Source organism: Planococcus citri, chromosome 5, assembly GCF_950023065.1.
Source record: "Planococcus citri chromosome 5, ihPlaCitr1.1, whole genome shotgun sequence".
NCBI lineage: Eukaryota > Metazoa > Arthropoda > Insecta > Hemiptera > Pseudococcidae > Planococcus > Planococcus citri.
In genome coordinates this window covers 33,604,562-33,625,665 of record NC_088681.1, presented here as the reverse complement: position 1 = coordinate 33,625,665, position 21,104 = coordinate 33,604,562, and the positions used below count along the sequence as shown (strand labels likewise).

At 33.9% G+C, this 21,104-nt stretch overlaps 4 protein-coding genes across 7 annotated transcripts in view; 1 reads left to right on the top strand and 3 right to left on the bottom strand.

Annotated features, from left to right (window-relative positions):
• The window catches only part of LOC135848191 (neuropeptide Y receptor type 2-like), a 144,331-nt gene that overhangs the window by 91,409 nt on the left and 31,818 nt on the right, over positions 1–21,104 (top strand). For 3 of the 4 annotated variants that reach the window (XM_065368014.1, XM_065368016.1, XM_065368015.1), the window contains one exon: positions 1,128–1,459. In XM_065368014.1, the coding sequence (XP_065224086.1) occupies positions 1,128–1,459 (332 nt within the window). The remainder of the gene's footprint in view (positions 1–1,127; positions 1,460–21,104) is intronic. The other variant, XM_065368018.1, reaches the window with a different exon arrangement.
• Positions 8,362–11,306, bottom strand: LOC135848188 (myrosinase 1-like). The gene is made up of 11 exons (XM_065368012.1): positions 11,154–11,306; positions 10,932–11,065; positions 10,640–10,774; positions 10,277–10,399; positions 9,997–10,177; positions 9,808–9,902; positions 9,379–9,526; positions 9,075–9,244; positions 8,835–8,969; positions 8,627–8,733; positions 8,362–8,551 (listed from the first exon to the last, which is right to left on the bottom strand). The coding sequence occupies exons 1-11, from the start codon at positions 11,233–11,235 to the stop codon at positions 8,431–8,433; spliced, it is 1,431 nt and encodes a 476-aa protein (XP_065224084.1). The 5' UTR covers positions 11,236–11,306; the 3' UTR covers positions 8,362–8,430.
• Positions 11,954–15,166, bottom strand: LOC135846774 (myrosinase 1-like). The gene is made up of 12 exons (XM_065366056.1): positions 14,979–15,166; positions 14,741–14,874; positions 14,467–14,601; positions 14,189–14,311; positions 13,905–14,085; positions 13,676–13,821; positions 13,337–13,414; positions 13,075–13,222; positions 12,749–12,912; positions 12,513–12,647; positions 12,309–12,415; positions 11,954–12,227 (listed from the first exon to the last, which is right to left on the bottom strand). Exons 1-12 carry the CDS (start codon positions 15,058–15,060, stop codon positions 12,110–12,112), a joined length of 1,551 nt encoding a protein of 516 aa, XP_065222128.1. The 5' UTR covers positions 15,061–15,166; the 3' UTR covers positions 11,954–12,109.
• On the bottom strand, positions 15,600–20,698 carry LOC135848190 (myrosinase 1-like). The gene is made up of 11 exons (XM_065368013.1): positions 20,473–20,698; positions 20,255–20,388; positions 18,907–19,041; positions 17,855–17,977; positions 17,545–17,725; positions 17,354–17,448; positions 16,850–16,997; positions 16,549–16,718; positions 16,195–16,329; positions 15,977–16,083; positions 15,600–15,901 (listed from the first exon to the last, which is right to left on the bottom strand). Exons 1-11 carry the CDS (start codon positions 20,552–20,554, stop codon positions 15,784–15,786), a joined length of 1,428 nt encoding a protein of 475 aa, XP_065224085.1. The 5' UTR covers positions 20,555–20,698; the 3' UTR covers positions 15,600–15,783.

The following is a 21,104-nucleotide window of genomic DNA, read 5'->3' as shown; positions in this document are numbered from 1 at the left end:
ATATTAATGGGACGAAATAAGAACAAAAAAAAACACCACCAACAACAACAGCAACAAAAAACTACCGAGGGTGTTTAGCGTTTTTAGAAAGTCGAGTTAGAGAGGATGAATGGCTTGCGAGATTTATTTTGAAAAGTTTTTATACTTAAATTACGTATACCTACATATAGTAAGGTATATACGAGCAAGACTAAAGTATATATAGAAGAAGTTTTGACTCGGGAGTTTTTTAAATAATGGATGAATGTCACGTTTTCATAAAATATATAACTCCGCGTTGATTTTGGCTGTTTTCGTAAAGTGTCAAGCATGTGATAATGTTGGGTAAAAAATCACTTTTAAATTTACAGCTCGAGCTCGCGCCCTCGCTGCTGTTTAATGAAATCTCAATAATCTCATTTATTGTTGCGATATTCAACGAAATCGACGCGTAAAGCAAATGGATTTTTTTGGTTATTACGAATTTTCTAAAGTAATAAGTCACGTTATCGAGCTACGGGATGTCGACGCGATAAACGGACTGTAAAAGCACTTCGCTCGCAGCATAAGTAAGCGCCGTTGCCGTTGGCGTCATAATGAAAAATACATAAACCTAATTTTACTAAATTGAAAGCGAATAAATTTTGTAATGGATGTTAAAAAATTTAATCTCATTACGAGAGCCCTCTTTTTCCTTAATCGGATGATTGAAATGTTTCGTGTGTTTCGCGCTCCGGGCACATTCGCATTGTAAACGATAAATTGCAATACGACGCTTGTAATACTTAAGCGACTTTCAGTCTATTTACCGATAATTTTTTTTACACGATGTAGAAATCTGCATATGCATAACGTACATACGTAACTTATGCGAATATCGAGAAATATATTGCTCCTTTTTCGACCCATTCGAGCGGAAGATCCAAACAAAAGATAGCTTATTGAAAAATACTTAGTCAACCGTTGGAAAGAACAAACATTACAAGTTAATGAAGTTTTATACCCTCTGAGAATGCTTTTATTTTATCTTATATGCAAGCTAAGTATAGGTGATGGTACTACCCGGTAACACTGAAAAAGGTACCTAACCGTTTCCTATTTGTACGTACCTTGTACTTATTTGCGAATACTTTCGCCTTTTTTTTCAGGTATTTCACTATCGTGAGATCTCCGAGAGATGCAATGTGTAGATGTAGCGTTTCCACGACGTTGATACTCATATGGATTACGTCGTTTTTATGTGTACTGCCATTGGTGTTTTTTCAACAAATTGAAGCTGTAGCGTTAGGCGAATTCGTTCTGTATGAAGTCTGCTTGGAAAAATGGCCTTCGTCAGAAATGCAGAAATCATACACGATAACGTTGGCTGTGGCTCAGTTCATAATACCTTTAGTCGTGCTGACTGCTGTACATATGAAGATATCCGTTTATCTGAACGTGCATTTGAACGAACCGTCGAGAAATTCATTCTGTAAGCGAGGTAACTTTTTATTAAAACGCTTGTTGCTTTTTTTTTTTTTTTTAAAACATGGATATATTTCTGATAAGTATAGGGGAACCAAATCGGTTACTCAGGAACTCATTTTGGTAATATTTTTTATCAAAAAATTGGAGCTCATAGGACATTTCATCTCCCTCTCCTCTTATCGGTGGAGAAAATTTTGGAATTGCTCAAAATCGATCGAAAGGGTCACAAATATTGTTAGAAAATCCAAATCGGAGAATCCGGAAATCCATTATGGAGGTTTCAGAGCTGTTCGAAACCATCACCAATCGACTTAGGAGGTCTAGGCTACAAATCTAATTTTTAGTCCTTTATGACAATTTAATCAAATTTTAATGTTTTTTTCAAAAAAATGGGGCAAATTTAAATTTTTGAAAATTCGTCAAAAATTCAAAAATGAATTTCAGTGCCTGAAATTGAGTTTTTTGTGGTGTATTTTGACAGTTTCTTTCGATTCTTCTTCGTCCAGTTTCAAAGCATTACAGACATAAATGAGGCCCGAGGAGAAAACGATTGTAGGTATTTGATCAGATTCGAACATGTAGATCTGATCCGATCAAAACTTTGATCATGACTAGATCTAGTGAGATCTAATTGGATTCCAGGAATGTCTGGATCTGTTCATGGTTTGATCGGGTGTGATCAGATGTAGTCAGATTTGGTTGTTTTAATGAATGAAGAAATTCAAAAATTTTAAAAATCGAAATGTCAGTTTTTTGAAATAATTTACCAGAAACATATCCATACTGAAAGCTTACTTATAATTTTAAGAGACAGTTTGAACTATGGTTTTGTTATTTTGACGTTATGGCGTGCTCAGCATACTTGGGAGCCCGGGACTCTGACATATTAAGGGACCTTTCCTAGTTGTAGGAGGCTCCCTAAACGGTGAACGGAAATTTTTTTCTCTTCACGTTGTGCTGTCTGCTTATCACACCCCACCTGGAGCTCCCATTCCCCCCAAGGCTCAACGGATTGGGGGCCCGGGACATTGGGTGGCCCACCGTAAGCTTTGAGCACGCCCCTGGCTGTAGGTATCTAACTGATAAAGGGACATACCATACATTTTTAACGGGGAATATAATTACGAATTGGAACGACAGAAAAAGTGATTTGAACGACAGGACATTCGAACGACAAAGCAGGGCGTTTCAGTAACAAATTGTTAACGACGGTTAAGCACGACAATTTAGGTAATACAAACTACAATTTGATTTCAAATAACGACGAAAGAAATTTTATCCACGTCCAAATAAAATTTTGACCGCCAAAAAAAACCATTGCCCGCAAAAATGAATGATTCCTCGCCAAAAAAAAATCCAGAAAAATAACTAATTTTGTGATAAAATTTTTTTTGTAAAAATGAACAAATAAATTTTACGAGTGAGAAGTCCTTCATTTTTTGAAAAAACTCCTTTTTAAGTTGAATCCGAAAAAGTTTTGCTTTCCAAAAATATTCGAGTTCTTGCAGAAATTTCTAAAAAGCATGAAAAAGTTTTGGTTTTTTGGTCAACATTTTCAGAATTTTTCAAAAAGCCTTTCTTTTTTCCAGAATTTTAAATACATTGTGCTTTTTACAAAACTGCCAAAAATCCTGTTTTTTTAAAAAAACTGCCATAAGTGTTCTATTCTTGAAAACATTTTCCTTTCGTGTTTTTTTTTGGCGAAATTCCGGAAAAAAAACAACAGTCCAAACATAGAAAGTTCTACTGCTGTTGTTTTTTTTTTGTTTTTTTCAGTTAGGTACTAAAGTTGTGAACAAGTTTTGCTTTTTCGGTCAACATTTTCAAAATCTTTCAAAAATTTTCAAAAGTTTTCAAAACGTCTTTCTTTTTTCCAGAATTCTAAATAAATTTTGCTTTCTACAAAACTGCCAAAAATACTGTTTTTTTTTTCTTCAAAAACTGCCATAAGTTTTCTATTTTTTAAAAAGAATTTCCTACCGTGTTTTTTTTGTGAAATTCCAAAAAAAGTAGTCCAAACCGCTAAAAATTTATAAAAAGTTTTGTTGATTCTTTCCTTTTGCCAAAATTTTGAACAAGTTTTGCTTTTTTTGGTCAAGGCCACCAAAAAGACCTTGCTTTTCATCGAAACTATAAAAAAATCTCACTTTTCGTTAAAACTGCCCAAAAGTGTGTTTAAAAACTCTCTGGTGAAATTTATAATCCTCCAAACTCTCGTCCCCTCCTGTTGCCCAAAAAAGCAAAAAAAAGCTCTACTTGTGCTGTAAATAAACTGTTTTGTTTTTGTTTTTTTTTGACGTGCTATTTATCAATTTTTGTATGTGTACAATTCGTATTTTTTATTTCGTCCATTATTTCATTTCTTTGACGCGCACAATTTGTCGTTAAATGAAGGTCTATAGACGAGCATTAAATTATTCTGTCAGGCAACACCTTATATCGTCGTTTAAATAAAGCGCATATTTCTGTCGTGCCGATGAATCATCCATTTTTAACTATCAATGAAATCTTTCATCGTGGTCTATAAAGATTCAAAAAACAACTCGTAACAATATTTTATATCGTCGCTCTCGTCGAATCTACAAACACATGTAATGGAACTATTTTTCAATTTAATAACAGAAGGCATTCCCTACCATTTAGCCCAGTCAATATGCAATTTGACCCAAACATAATTCACAACAAAGGTTTTTTTGGTGAATATTGTTTAGGGCGGTGTGCTGAATAACATACTAAAAGTCCCCACCCCTACCCCACGAGCTAACCCCCCCACAGTGGATCAAAGCCCCCCAAAATCAGTTTTTCGCCAAATACTCCTGAAATATTGAGTTTTGAGTAAAATGAGCCCAGTGATCATTTCATCTCCTCCCCAATACCTATCAAATGAGCTATCGACCAACTCCCTAGCCTCAAGGGGGGTGGCGCTACGACCCCTAAAGTGATCTGATTTCAATAATTTTACATTTTATGATTTGGGACTTGTAACCTGTTCTAATTGATGAAATGAAGTCAAACTTGGGGAATGGGATTCTTTTGAGAGCTAGAGTTGACCTTTGGAGTGGGGAGGGTCAAAGTTGTAAATTACAGAAAGGTCATTTTTTTGTAGGGGCATAACATGACCCCAAATGGATGAAAAGGGTCCAAAATCATACCATCGGACAGTACCCTATCTGTGATCAACATATCCAAATTTCAGTTTCCTAGGTCATTCCCACTCCTTTTAAGATGGAAAACACCGAAAATAGAGGCAAACTAAGGGGATTTTTAGCTTAATTCCGCTTTAAATGGGGTGGGAATGACCTAGGAAGCTGAAATTTGGATATCTCAATATTTCAGGAGTATTTGGCGAAAAACTGATTTTGGGGGGCTTTGATCCACTGTGGGGGGGGTTAGCTCGTGGGGTAGGGGCGGGGACTTTTAGTATGTTATTCAGCACACCGCCCTAAACAATATTCGCCAAAAAAACCTTCGTTGTGAATTATGTTTGGGTTCGGCCATTTTTTTCTGCTATTTGACTGGGCTAATTGGCATCTTATTTGCATTGGGTTTTCTGAAGTAAAATGAATGATCTTCTATAAATTTTGAGATCAGTAGCCCGATACTTCATAATTTTTCATTTTTGATAGATAACTAGGTAGGTACCTGTATTTTTGAAAATTTTATTCCCCACATCAAAAAATTAAATTCTACGTAGGTGAACTGATTGGGTCATACAAATATTATTTGCAAAAATTTAGTCAACAATTTATTTTATTCTGAGTTGTGATTCAGAATGAATTGAAAAATGAACATCAATCTTGAAGGTTGGAGATGAAAGTTTCTTACTCTAAAAATATCTGACAACACGATATCACAAGGATTAAAGCTCTTTGAAGATTGGTAAGGTACCCTACTCGTTTTTTCACGACTTCTGTACTTTACTGACGCTATATTAAATGGCTCATCTTAGGTATAGAGAAACACATACCTTATTGTTTGGCTTAATCGAGGGTAATAATTTGACAGAAAAAGTAGTATATTTTTTGTAAGCTTTCCACATTTACATGCATAAAGTGAACAAGGTAACAACCATCGAGATGAATTTATATAGCTAAATCTGCACTGTGAATGAAATATGATACATGACGAGACAGGTTCAAAAATGAAATAAAAATTTATTTGGTTATCTTTAAAAAGCAAAGCTCACGGAGAGGAAAAAGCTCGTAACTAAGTTTATGTCTTTACACGGTTTACGATTTGAATTTTTTGGTAAAACAATATAGGTATACATGTCGTACACAGTACATCACGCGATATTCGAGTACGTAATGTATAAAATGTCATTTATACCAGCTTCTCTGTGTGTAGCATAATATGATGGTCGCCTACATGCACGAGTTGTTTGCCATATTGCGATGATTGAGCATCTCATGGTGACGTGGACGAGTATAAAAAGTTGGCGAAAAAAGTGAAAAATTTGACAAGTTTGATCGTCATTTGTCTTTCAGCGCGACCTAATACTTATAGTTTTTGTTTTGAACGCGTTCAACTTATATACAGTAGGTACCTATAAATCTTGTACAGCGTTTTATGAAAAATTTATATAAATATAGGCGTCTTATAAGATGACGACGTAGCTTTCAGTATGCCTACCTACAGGTAGGAATACGAACACGCGGCTGAAATAATGAAATTTTAATTAAGTTCTATAAGATGAACTTCGCAGCAAAGGTATTAACGAAATTAAATGATCTTCGTGCTACTTTGTGCGATTGTACGAGTAGTATACGTTAATCGTAGAGTGTACCTACTAGAGGTTTAATGCTCCAACAGATTAAACATTTTATCGTATTAATTTTCAAATTGCGTGTATAACCGTTCTTCATTGCGCAATGAGATGAAGCGTGTGGTAATCGCAATAAACGTTTTACTTTTGATTGTACAGGGTTGTTGTTTTCCTGAAATGAGACAACTCTGATGATTTTTCGTTTATTTTTTTCTGAAAAAAATGCTCGAGTTGTAGGAACGTTTTAATTTGAGCTCAGAGTGGGTGAAGAGGATCGGATTGATATGGAGAGGTCGAATTAAAAGAATAAGCCAATCTTCAAACTGATGACAATCTATACACTTGATGCTACTTTAATTTGAACTTTTTGAATTTTAAATTTTGATCAAAATTGAGCGTACGGAGAAGAGGGCTCGTATTCATCAAGGGATATTGACATCATCCCATTTCGAAAATTAGTTCGTTACGAAGAAATAGGTAAAAAAAAGATCTGACTTACCTAGGTACAGTATTTTTTCAAATAAATGGATGATAATTTTCAATTTTTTAAATACTCAAGTTGAAAAGCTCAGATTTTGCACTGAAAGTTCAAATTTGAGCTTTTAAAATTTCAATTAGGTATTATTTTGTCATAGTTACATTCTTTTAAAACGTCACAAACATAATTACTTCGAGTTCCGGTTTGAGATTTGAGCCTTAAAATGTTGGCATTTTACTGATGGTGTTAATAAAATTGCCTACTCGGTTTGCCGTAAATAAAACGTTGTACTCGTATTTACGGCAAACGAGTATGCAATTTTACCAACAACTACATACGAGAGATATGATTTCTGGCAAATTTGAAGGTTCGTAGTTCGTACTCATATCTCAAAAGTCAAAACTGATTGAACTTGGTGCAACTCTGTTTGCGCGGTTTCAAAGAAAATAGATAAGAGATTCCATGGACCATAATAATTATGGGTCACGGATCCCCCCCCCTTCAAAAAAGCTCATACTCGTGATTCGATATTTAAAATTATAACTAAGTATTCTGAAATGTCTGTTTAAATCTATTCAGTTTTTGAAGTCATAGAATTCAAATTCAAAATGAGTTTTTTCAGTAGAAGTGGTAGGAGGAGTTGAAAAGTGGGGGAGGGGAAATCAAGATTTCATGCGTGTATCCGTCCACGTGCGAATCAAATATGTAGTACATGTTTTTAGGTCTTAAAATCTAAATTTGAAATTGTTTATTTCTAAGTCAGCGGGAGGGATGATAAGGCACGAGGAGAAAAAAATCACAATTTTATGCACATCCGCATGTGACATGTCGAAATATGTACGTACGTAGGTACATGTTTTTGAGGGCATTGTAGAATACATTGAAATAATTTTTTCAGTTGTAGCGGTAGTAGAGGGGTGAGAGAGGAAGCATCAAGATTTTACATGCATCCACGAGTGACACACTCGAATAGGCTACATATTTTTGTTGCCGTAGAAACCAATTTAAAATAATTTTTTCATTATACATACTACGAAAATGTAGCATTTTACTCCCGTTTACACACCGCGAAAATACACTTTTTCTTACTTTGATTGAAAAAATTCCTCTTTCCATCCCTAGGGATGGAAAAGAAATTCTTTTCCGTCACAGTGTGATGGAAAAGAATTTACGATATATAAGTCAATGTGAATTCTTTTCCATCTCTAGGGATGGAAAAGAATTCTTTTCCATCACACTGTGACGGAAAAGAATTTAGAACATATAGTCAATGTAAATTCTTTTCCGTCACAGTGTGATGGAAAAGAATTTCTTTTCCATCCCTAGGGATGGAAAGAGGAATTTTTTCAATCACAGTAGGAAAAAATTTTCGCGGTGGGTAAACGGGAGTAAATATGCTCTATTTTTTCGTAGCATTTATAATGAAAAATATCTTACAAGATAGTAGTCAAAAGTGAATGAATTCTTGTCTCGTGCGTTGGCTTCACTCGCCTTCGGCTCGTTCCGCCAATCTTCGCACTCAACAAGAAATCATTCACTTTCGTCTACTGTGTTGTAATATACTATTTCATTTGGACTGAGATAAGCGACGTGGAGAGAGGAAATCAAAGTTTCATCTTGATTTATCCTCTATCATAATTGAAGAATGAAATTAAAATCTACGCATGCCATATATGTATTTTATTATCGTTCCTATATTTTTAGTTTACGAATTCAAATTCATAACCAAGTGATAGTTTTATTATCGGTCCATTGGTATTGTTCGATTTTTTGTAAGTTGCTTGAAAAAATTATAACTCAATTTCGGGGTACGTTTCCTTTTTTCGTCATTGAAATCGACGTGCACGATTCCAAACTTCATCCTGTAAGAATTAATAAGTGAATGTTTACATTAAATTTGGAGAATTTGGCTAAATACCTAATCACCAAAACCTTACTCGTATCCGCAGAACCATTCAAAATTATCCATAAATGACCATGCAGTGTATCCTATTACGTTACACTGATAATTATTCATCGCATTCAAGACTTCCTTCAAGTACTCCTGTTAACGAATGAAAAAATGCTCTAATTCCTGTATATTTGCTTATTAAATTTTAATTGAAAATTTCCCGATAAGTACCTAAAACCAAATTACAAACTTACTGTATAATAGAGAACCCTTTCCTTATCATTCAAGTCGCCACCGTCGCAATATCCACTTTCAGTGATGAAAACTGGAGGATTGTTGCAAGTATTTTTGATGTATTTAAGCATTTCTCGTAATCCGCGAGGAACCACCTGTAAAATCACACAAGTTTTCGTTCAAAATAAATTTGAGAGGGTCGTAGATTTGATATGACACCTATCTAACGAATAACATTTTTGTTTTAATCTTTCACTTACTTTCACCCAGAGAACCGTTTTGCTGAAGAATTCTGGGTCGAATAAGACCGTCGCATTTATATCATCTTCGAATGTACTTTCAGGTCTAGTTTGTTGATTAGAATTTTGTGAAAATTTTGGAGTGCATGATAGCGTTGTGTAATGATTGAAAGCGAAAAAGTCATTCGAACCTACGAATAGATTAATCGAAAAATAAAACTCATTATTTTTGCCAATCTTGCATTTTAGTTTTTAGTAGGTACTCAGTAAAGCTCTTGGAAAGAAGTATGTACCTATGAAGAAAAAAAAACAAATACTTAGGTACCTTTTAACGATTCTATTTCATCTTTTGTAAATTCAGGTAATTTCGATCGTTTTCGACCCTCTTTCCTGCTAATTTCGTCGAGCACCTTACGCACAATTTTCGGGTAACCACCTTCCTTGCTGTAGATTGGATGAGTCAACATATCCAGCTAAATTTTCAACACAATATCATCAAACTTATCTACCTACATATACACTCAGAGGTAGGAGGGTATCCTGTCACAAAAGAACCTTCACTCATTTATAATTATACCTACCAGTTTTTATAAACTTTGGACAATTTTTCAAAAAAAAGCACCAAGTACTTACACTTTTTAAAGATTTTTTTTCAGAACTTGAATAACCATAACTATATTTAGGTACCTAATCAAAATAGGAGAACGAAAAGGTTGTGATGATGTCAATAGAATTACATTAAGTAGGTACTTACCTGAAATTGAGTAAATCTGTTGGCTGCGTCAACGTCTTCTTTTGACTCAGTTTCCCCTTCGTAATATTCGCAATCTACAGAAATGCTCAATTTTCCTATGCAATATGAACAGCTATAGAACTCAATACTGATATTTTGGCTCTAAATAAGTACCTACCTAAACATATTTACATTTCTATTTTTACTTACCATTTTGTTGAAAACGATATTTTTCATTGTACAATCGAGATATCCTACCATGTGCTCTTAAGCAGTTATGCAACACTATGTACTTTATGGAAGATGGCAGTTTTAACGCAGGTGCGAAGTGGATACAGTCGTACCCTTGTGATATTCGATATGGTTCATTTATTGTGATCCACCACTTCACCTTTATCATTGAAAAATCTCAGTTTAAATTGCGCATGAAAAAATCTGATATACATAGGAGTGCGCGTTTGTGTAGGCGAAAACAGGTAGGTATTCATACTTTAGCTCCATACAGTTGGAAAAGTAAATCAGCGTAATCCTCCATGTAATCAACGATTAATGGGTTGGCCCATCCTCCGATATCTTGAAATTTTTGAGGTAAGTCCCAATGATACATGGTTACCTGAAAAGATACCAGTCGGATGACGATGCAGCAAAATTATTATTCAACTTTTCGAATACTGAGTATTCGAAAATCTGTCAAAAAACCCAAAAATGACTGTCATGCAGCAGAATAACCAAGTAGGTTATGGTGAAAGCTACATTCGTGGTAATTACAGTGGTTGGGAAAGTTTGATAAAATTTTACACCATCCTTCGATTCTCCATAGATGCATCTTCTTGAAAAATCAACTTATACCTACCAGGGGCTGAATATTATTTTTCAGTAATTCATCTATCAGATTATGGTAATAATCAACGCCTTTTTGATTGATCGAGGTAATTTCGCCGTTCGGTAGTATACGAGCCCAACTTATGGAAAATCGATAAACATCAAACTATAAAAAGTCAAACATATATTGCTCTTTTTTTACACCAAGAACGGTTGACCTTTCATCAACACGAATAAGTACCACAATTTATTTTTCACAAATAAAATGAAGATGTAGGTATGTAGGTATTAATGATAATTAAAATATTTCGGAATCCACTTACCCCAGCATCCTTTATTAATTTGACATCTTCTTTGTATAAGTGATAAAAGTCGCAGGCCACATCTCCATTATGATGATTCTTGATCATATCAGGTTTCGTATGCGCTGTTCGATCCCACATGTGTTCTCCTTTTCCTGCCAAACAGAAAATTCAAGAAAACAAGGGATCAGGATTACATATTTGTTTGAAAGGAATGAAACGTAATATTCGTGATAGGTATACCATCTTCATTCCATGCCCCCTCAACTTGATAAGCTGAGGTTGCTGTTGCGAAAAGAAATTCTTTAGGAAACGTAGAAGACATGTCGAATGGATCGGAATTACGTCAGTTCTGACGGTTTGTCGGATTTAGCTACTGAAGTAGATATGCACCTTACATAGGTATCTATGTATTATAAAGGTTGCATCTGTCTCTCTGACTTGCTTATCAAATGGAGTACCTATTATCTACGGATCTTTTCGATTAACATTGCCACTTTATTCACTTTAAATCCGACTGATACGTATGATCCTCCGTAAACTTATCTTTGTGCTGTTAGAATGTTGAAGTAGTCTAGATGATTGCATAGGTAGGTACCTATTGTGCATAATATCTTTCAAGTATGAGTAGTACACTATCAATTTCGAGACTTTGCTTAACAATTATCTCATATGTTCAAGTGCATAGGTACCTATCAATGAGAAACGATAACTCGTATATCAGTAATTGAATTAAATTATGGTGTACTAGTAATGTAATTATTAAGTACTATTTTTGAATTTTATAAAAAGGTTTTCTTCATTATCCATTCTGTTCGTCAAAATTTTGCCTGGGTGGAATCCCTTCTTTCAGAAATTCTCCTATAACTTTTTGAATATGTCTTCAACTCTGAAATTCTTAGAAGTACGAGTATCTCATTCTTCTTGGGACCCTTCACTGTGAGCATAAAGATGACTCCCGATTGGCCTACAAGTTCTGAAGATGAGAAAACCGCGATTTGAAATTAAAAGTTATTACGCGCAATTTTGAGGATGAGTAATAATTACGCTTTGTAACTCAGTTTATTTTGAATATTAAAGAGGCTTATGTATTTAAATATCTAGGTATAGGTACTCGAGCTATCTACATTAATTTCTTAACATGTCAACAATTATTAAATTCTGAAATACGTCCAAGAAAAACAGTAATATTTATATCACTAATTGGCTGGTATTGTTCTGCTTTGAATGAGTTGTTTGAAAAAATTATAACTAGATTTCGGTGTACGTTTCCTTTTTTCGTCATTGAAATCAACATGTACGATTCCAAACTTCAACCTGCCAAGAATTAATATGAAGTGCACGTTATCATCTTATTTTGAGGATTTGATATGCCTAGTTAAATTACCAAAAACTTACTCGTATCCGCAGAGCCATTCAAAATTATCCATAAATGACCATGCAGTGTATCCTATTACGTTACATTGATAATTATTCATGGCATTCAGGACCTCCTTCAAGTACTCCTGTTAATGAAGAAAAAATTTTCAAGTTCTTGGGTAGTTGCTTGCCAAATATTAATTGAAATTTCCTGAGAAGTAAAAAAAAAAATTAAAAACTTACTGTATAATAGAAAACCCTTTTCTTATCATTCAACTCGCCACCATCGCAATATCCATTTTCAGTGATGAAAACTGGTGGGTTGTTGCAAGTGTTCTTAATATGTTTTAGCACCTCTCGTATTCCATGAGGAACGACCTGTGAAACCATGCAAGGTATTGTTTAAAATAAATTCGAGAGGGTTTTGACACTGATAAGTATAGGTGCATAGTACAATTTTTTTTTAATCCTTCACTTACTTTCACCCAGTAAACTGTTTTGTTGTCTGGGTCGAATGAAACCGTCGAATTAATATCGTCTTCAAATGTACTTTCAGGTTTGGTTTGTTGATTAGAATTTTGTGAAAATTTTGGAGTGCACGATAGCGTTGTGTAATGATTGAAAGCAAAAAAGTCATTTGAACCTACGAATAGATTAATCGAAAAATAAAACTCTTATTCTTGCTTGAGTTTTTAGCACCTACTCGTAAATAGGTACTTTAAGTAGGTATGTACTTATTAGCAAAGCTCTAAGAAAGAATCAGGCACGTAAGTTGTGAAGAGAAAAAAAACGAATACCTAGGTACCTTTTAACGATTCTATTTCTTCTTTTGTAAATTCAGGTAATTTCGATCGTTTTCGACCCTCTTTCCTGCTAATTTCGTCAAGCACCTGGCGCACAATTTTCGGGTATCCACCTTCTTTGCTGTAGATTGGATGAGTCAACATATCCAGCTAAGTTTGTAACATATCTAATATCACCAAACTGACCTACTTATAGGAAGGAGTTTTAATCCTTTTTTATTTTATATGTTTAAGGTGTTCTGTCACCGAACAGTCTCCACTCACTTGTAACATGAATAACACTGAGAAATAATTTGCGACTATTTTTTTGTTTTTGGGTTGAAAATGCAGGTGATCGATAGTTTAAACCTTAAAACAAAAAACAGGGCGAATTTTTTAAGTTAGGGTCTAAATTATCGATTAAGAAAATTTTCAACCCAAAGACTTATTTGCTGTTGCCCACTGTAACTTATCTTTAGTTCATGAGAGTGTATTTTGATGACTGATGAGTTATTTATAACAGTTTTGTTTTCATAAATTTTGGACAATTTTTCAAAAAATAAGAAACACAATCTGATTTGAAGAGATTTTTTCAGAATTTGAACACCGATAACTTTTTACCTAATTAAAATAGGAGAACAGAAAGGTTGTGACGATGTCGTTAGAAATACTTATTTGAAATTGAGTAAATCTGTTGGCTGCGTCAACGTCTTCTTTAGACTCAGTTTTCCCTTCGTAATATTCGCAATCTAGAGAAAGGCTCAGTTTTCCTATGCAACATAATGTACTGCTGTAGAACTCAATACGGATATTTTGGTTCTAAATACCTACTTAAATTTCCAGTTTTATTTACCATTTTGTTTGGAACGATATTTTTCGTTGTATAATCGAGATATCCTACCATGAGCTCTTAAACAGTTATGCAACACTATGTACTTTATGGAAGATGGCAGTCTTAATGCAGGCACTGCAAAGACATCGTCGTACCCCACTGATATTCGATATGGTTCATTTAAGGTGATCCACCATTTCACCTATATCATCGAAAAATCTCAGTATCAATTGCATGAAGAAATAATGTATGGAAGATATCGATAGATTAAGTATAAAAGGTGTAAAGTTAGCAGATATTCGTACTTTAGCTCCATACAATTGAAAAAGTAAATCGGCATAATCCTCCATGTAATCAACGATTAATGGATTGGCCCATCCTCCGATATCTTGAAATTTTTGAGGTAGGTCAAAATGATACATAGTTACCTGAAAAGATACTAATTGAATGACGACAGCATACAATTTATTAAAATTTTCGAATAGGTACCTGTGGTACTTAAAAATCGGTAAAACAATCCAAAAAAAATAATAATAATTTACGAAAAAATTCTATTACATAGGTAATTTTACCTTAAACTTACCATGGGCTGAATATTATTCTTCAGTAACTCATCTATCAGATTATGGTAGTAATCAACGCCTTTTTGATTGATCGAGGTAATTTCGCCGTTCGGTAGTATGCGAGACCAACTTATGGAAAATCGATAAACATCAAACTATAAAAAGTCAAACATAATGCTCTTTTTTACTCTAAGAAAGGTTGACCTTTCAACACGAATACCTCGATTTATTTTTCACAAATAAAATAAAGATGTACGTATTAATGATAATTAAAATATTTCGGAATCCACTTACCCCAGCATCCTTTATTAATTTGACGTCTTCTTTGTATAAGTGATAAGAGTCGCAGGCCACATCTCCATTATGTTGATTCTTGACCATATCAGGTTTTGTATGAACTACTCGATCCCACATGTGTTCTCCTTTTCCTGCCAAACAGATGAAAATTTAAAAAAAAAAAACAAATAATCAGAACGCCGACGGCATACGAGTATTTGTTTGAAAGGAATAAAATAATACTCGTGACAGGTACCATCTTCATTCCATGCCCCCTCAACTTGATAAGCTGAAGTTGCTGTTGCGAAAAGAAATTCTTTAGGAAACGTAGAAGACATGTCGAATGGTTTGGAATTATTTCAGTTCTGACGATTTGTTGGATTCGGTTACTGAAATAAATTATTATGATCCCCCATAAACTTGCTCTGTGCTGTTAGCAAACTGAAGTAGTGTTGATATAATTGCACAGTTACCTATATAAATATGCATTTATCTTTCAAGTGTGAATAACACACTATCGATATCGAGACTTTATATTTAACATTTATCGCTAATATTCAAGTTGCTATAGGTATGAGAAACGATGAATACAGGTAGTACTTGAATTAAATTTTATGGTACCTACTGGTAATAAGATAACCAGTTTTAAATTTTATAAACAATTTTTCTTCATCATCCATTCTGTTTTTCAAAATGTTGCCAAGAATCCCTCCTTTCAGAAATTCTCCTATAATTTTTTGAACTCTTCGTCAATTCTAAAATTGTTAGTGGTTTTTCATTCTCCTGTGGACAATATACCTACACTTTGAGTCTGAAGATGACTCGCGATTGATCCATAATTTTTAAAGATAAGAAAACAATGATTTGAAATTAAAAATTATTACACGCAATTTTGAGGCTAAGCTATGCTTTGCAACTCATGTTTATTTAGAATATTTAGGCTTTTGTATTTAAATATCCAGGTAGGTAAATACATGAGTATCTACATTAATTTCTTGACATTTCAACAATTAATTTCTGAAATACGTCCAAGAAAGACGATTCAATCACCAGTAACATATCTAATCAGGTGGTATTGCTCTATTTTTAATAAGTTTCTTGAGAAAATAGTAACTTGATTTCGGAGTACGTTTCCTTTTTTCGTCATTGAAATCGACGTGTACGATTCCAAACTTCACCCTGTTTGAAATCAACATAAAGTGCATGTTATCGTCTGATTTTGAGAATTTGGTTAATTAATCGCCGAAATCTTACTTGTATCCGCAAAACCATTCAAAATTATCCATTAATGAAAATGCAGTGTATCCTATTACGTTACATTGATAATTATTCATCGCATTCAAGACTTCCTTCAAGTACTCCTGTTAATGAAGAAAAAAATTTCAAGTTCCGTACCTTATATCTAGACCTAATTGCTTGCTAAATTTTAATTGAAAATTTCCTGAGAAATGAAAACAAAATTACAAACTAACTGTGTAATAGGAAATCCTGTCTTTATCATTCATCTCGCCACCGTCGCAATATCCACTTTCAGTGATGAAAATTGGAGGATTGTTACAAGTATTTTTGATGTATCTAAGTCTTTCTCGTAATCCGTAAGGAACCGCCTGTGAAATCACACAAATTTTAGTGTAAATAAGCGTTTCAGTGATGAAAACTGGAGGGGGGGGGGTTGCAAGTGTTTTTAATATGTTTCAGCAATCTCGTAATCCGTTAGGCGTTGCCTTATAATTAAATCACCCGAGGTTTTGTTCAAAATAAATTTGAGAAGGTCGTGACACTGACACTGATAAGTAATAAAATTTTTATTTTAATCTTTCACTTACTTTCACCCAGCAAACTGCATCACCGAAGAATTCTGGGTTGAATAAGACCGTTGCACTAGTATCGTCTTCGAATGTATTTTCGGATCTGGTTGGTTCATTATAACTTTGTGATAATTTTGGGGTGCATGATATTGTTGTGTAATGATTGTAAGCGAAAAAGTCATTTGAACCTAGAGATTAATGGAAAAATAAACTCTTACTCTTGCCAATTCTCCCTTCGTTTGAGATTTTGGTTAGCAAATGCTCTTGGAAAGAAGTGTGTATTTTTGAAGAAGAAGAAAAAAAAGAAATACCTAGGTACCTTTTAACGATTCTATTTCTTCTTTTGTAAATTCAGGTAATTTCGATCGTTTTCGACCTTCTTTTCTGCTAATTTCATCGAGTTTCTCACGCACAATTTTCGGATATCCACCTTCTTGGCTGTAGATTGGATGAGTCAATATATCCAGCTAAATTTGCAACATAATATCATCAAACTTACTAACATATATTTGGAGGTAGGAAGAGTTTTAAGCCTATTTTATACGAGTACCTACAGGCTGTCCAGTCACAGAACAACCTCCACTCACTTATAACATTGGTAGCATATCTCGAGTTCATATACCAGTGTATTTGATGAGTTATTTACAACAGTTTTTATAAATTTTGGACAATTTTCAAAAAAAAAAAAGAAGCACATTTATTTTTTGAAGAGATTTTTTCAGAACTTGAACACCCTTAACTTTTTATCTGATCAAAATAAGAGAACAGAGAGGTTGTGAGGATGCCTTTAGAAATAGCTACCGCATCAACCATAGTTACCTACCTGAAATTGAGTAGCTCTGTCGGCTGCGTCACCATCTTCTTTAGACTCAGTTTTCCCTTCGTAATATTCGCAATCTACAGAAATGCTCAGTTTTCCTATGCAATATTTACAGCTATAGAACTCAATACTGATATTTTGGTTCTAAATAAGTACCTACCTAAACATAAATTTACATTTCTATTTTTACTCACCATTTTGTTGAAGACGATATTTTTCATTGTATAATCGAGATATCCTACCATGTGCTCTTAAACAGTTATGCAACACTATGTACTTTATGGAAGATGGCAGTTTTAACGCAGGCACAAAGTAGATACCATCGTACCCTTCTGATATTCGATATGGCTCATTTATCGTGATCCACCATTTCACCTTTATCATTGAAAAATTTTCAGTTTTAATGGCATGAAAAAATGATTTACGGTAGATAGATATCGATAGATTAACCAAGTGTAAAAAGAAAAGTACATAATATGTTTGTGTAGATGTAAGTATTCATACTTTATCTCCATATTGTTGAAAAAGTAAATCAGCATAGTCCTCCATGTAATCAACGATTAATGGGTTTGCCCATCCTCCGATATCTTGAAATTTTTGTGGTAAGTCCCAATGATACATGGTTACCTGAAAAGATACCAGTTGAATGACCACATTAAATTTTTCGGATAACTATTCAAAAATCTGTCAATAAGTCCAAAAATGACTGTCATGTAGCAGCAAAAATTAAATAAGTAAGAGGTATCCGCAGTAAAACTCTCTGGGAAAGATATCCTACATCTCGTCTGCTCTCTCCGGAAACATTTAACAATTATAATTATTCATAAATGGAAATTGGAACTAAAAAACAATTTTTAAAAAAGAAAAGGGTCCAAAGTGAGATAAGAACTTTTTGATGTTTGGGCCCCATCTTGAAAATTTTCGGGGGCCCAAAATAATGGGGGGGGGGAATGAAGGGTCAAAATTCTAAATTTTCAAAATTTCCAAGCGTCATTGTCTGAGTTGCTATACTAAACGAATCCTCACTCCGAATTTCATCAAAATCCGTTCCGCGGTTTTTCCAGTGATGGGACTAGGACAAAAAAGAAAAATTTAGGAAAATGACAAAATACAGTGAGTCAAATTTTCATCAAAAATGAAGAATTCGAATAATCTTCGAAAAATATAATATGAAAAATTTTAGTTAAAATGGAAAATAAAACACGCTCCTTGGTCGAGCGCGTGAGTCTGAATTTTCCCACGATAACACTGTGGGAAAAATCCGAGCTTCGGGGTACCAGTTTTCGGAAATTTGAAAATTCAAAATTCTACCGTGGTAGCTAAACTCAAAACTGGCAGCTAAAATTTTGATGGCGTGGGATGTGGTGCTTGGGGCAAGTTTTATTTAAATTTTACAATATTCTCCGATTCTCCATAGATGTATCAGTATCTGCTTGAAAAATTGAATTTTTGGTTCAACTTGTTATTTTCTCAATTTAACTACATAGGTAATATCATCTCTGATCTCAATTTATAAAAAAATCTCCAACATAAATGCAATTTCACTATAAACTTACCATGGGTTGAATATCATTCTTCAGTAACTCATCTATTAGGTTATGGTAGTAATCAACGCCTTTTTGATTGATCGAGGTAATTTCGCCGTTCGGTAGTATGCGAGACCAACTTATGGAAAATCGATAGACATCAAACTATAAAAAGTTAAACATAATGCTCTTTCATACTATGCAAAAGTTAACTTTTTAACATAAATACATCAATTTATTTTTCAAAAATAAAATACAGATGTACTAGGTGGCACCGCTTCCAGAGCCCAATCCCCGGCTTTATTTCATTTTTTTTCTAATTTTTTTGTTTTACTCGGCCCCCTGGCTTTGGCCATGTTGGTCGCTTGAACATCTCAAAAGCATGACTAAACTGAATCAAAAATTTGTACACAAAAAAATTACTCGTGTTCTCGCTTCACTCGGATAAAGGGCTGCTCGCTCAAACACGCACCATACCATAGGTACTCACAGACATGTGGGTATATTTTTGAAGGTAATCCTCCATCACCTCAAAACTGCAAAGGTTCACAGTCCAAGGCTGGAAAAATTAAAAATTAAATGTTTCACTTTTCATTTTTCCATTTTTTTTTTAGTTTTCAATTTTAGTTTCAGTTTCAGCTTTGCAATTCATCGTTATGTTGAAAAAAATAAAATAAAAAATACCTAGGAACTTTTAGTCGAAAAAACATCATTTAAAAAAAATTTTTATTCGCAAAAAATACATAAACCATTTTTGGCAATTCGACGTGTGATTATTTTCAAGTTTCGTATCTATTTGAGCCTTGAGAGTTGAGGGGAAGGGAAGTTCAAGTTTGAATTTTAAGAAAAAAGAAGTCAACAGATGTAAAAAAATGAACAAAAAAAGATGAAAACTGAAAAAATTTCAGTTTCATGTTTTTAGTACCTACTTAGTTTATTTTTCAAAAAATGTTCCACTAAAGTAGGTACAATTTGTTGAAAATTTTAAAGCAAAAATGATCTCGAGTGGAGACCCTCTTCTCTTCTTTATCCATTTTATAAACAAATATCTTCACATATGATATTAATTTATGATAATCAAACACAACAGAGGATGTTGCTCCACCCACAACAGAGAAATAATGGATAATGAACGTTACGAATTACGTGGTAAAATTTCGGATTTTATTTCCTGATGAGATCGTATCTACACGTCCAAAGAAATAACGTAAAAAAAAAAATTGTTGAAATCAGTTCAGTAAAAGAGACATGGCCAAACTCTATCGAGATTTTTCTTCAAAGTTCTTTTAATAGGTACCTAGGTATACCGAGTAATTATATATATAACTTATAAGGATGGATTGATTAATGATAATTAAAAATTTCGGTATCCACTTACACCTGCATCCTTTATTAATTTGACATCTTCTTTGTATAAATGATAAGAGTCGCAGGCCACATCTCCATTATGCTGATTCTTGATCATATCAGGTTTTGTATGCGCTATTCGATCCCACATGTGTTCTCCTTTTCCTGCCAAACAGAAAATTTAAGAAAACAATTGATCAGGATTGCATATTTGTTTGACAGGAATAAATTAATATTTGCGACAGGTACCATCTTCATTCCATGCCCCCTCAACTTGATAAGCTGAGGTTGCTGTTGCGAACAAAAATTCTTCAGGAAACGTAGCAGACATGTCGTGACGATTTGTTGGATTCGGTTACTGAAGTACTTGTACGCAGATATTACATAGGTACATACATATTATAAATTTTGCGTCTGTCTCTCTGGCTAACGCATCAAATGGAGTACCTACATACAACCTACATAAGTATCTATACGATGTACGGTTAGCGTAGTGTTGATAATTGGGTATTTATCTTTCAAGTGTGGGTAGCACACTACGAATTTCAAAACTGTATTTAACATTTATCGCTAATAAGCATTCAAGTATCGATGAGGAACTATGGGTATATTTGTATCTGAATTAAATTTTATGGTATGTACTAGTACGTAATAAGATAAGGTTAACCAGTTTTTAAATTTATACGAGTAAATATGTTTTCTTTATCGTGTTTTTCGAAATTTTGCCAAGAATTCCTCCTTTTAGCAATTCTCGTATAAATTTTTGGACTCGTCAATTCTAAGATTGTTAGAATAAGTTTCTCATTCTCCTGTGGACAATCCACTTGAAGCCTGCAGATGATTCGCAATTGATCCGTAATTTCTGAAGACGAGAAAACAAT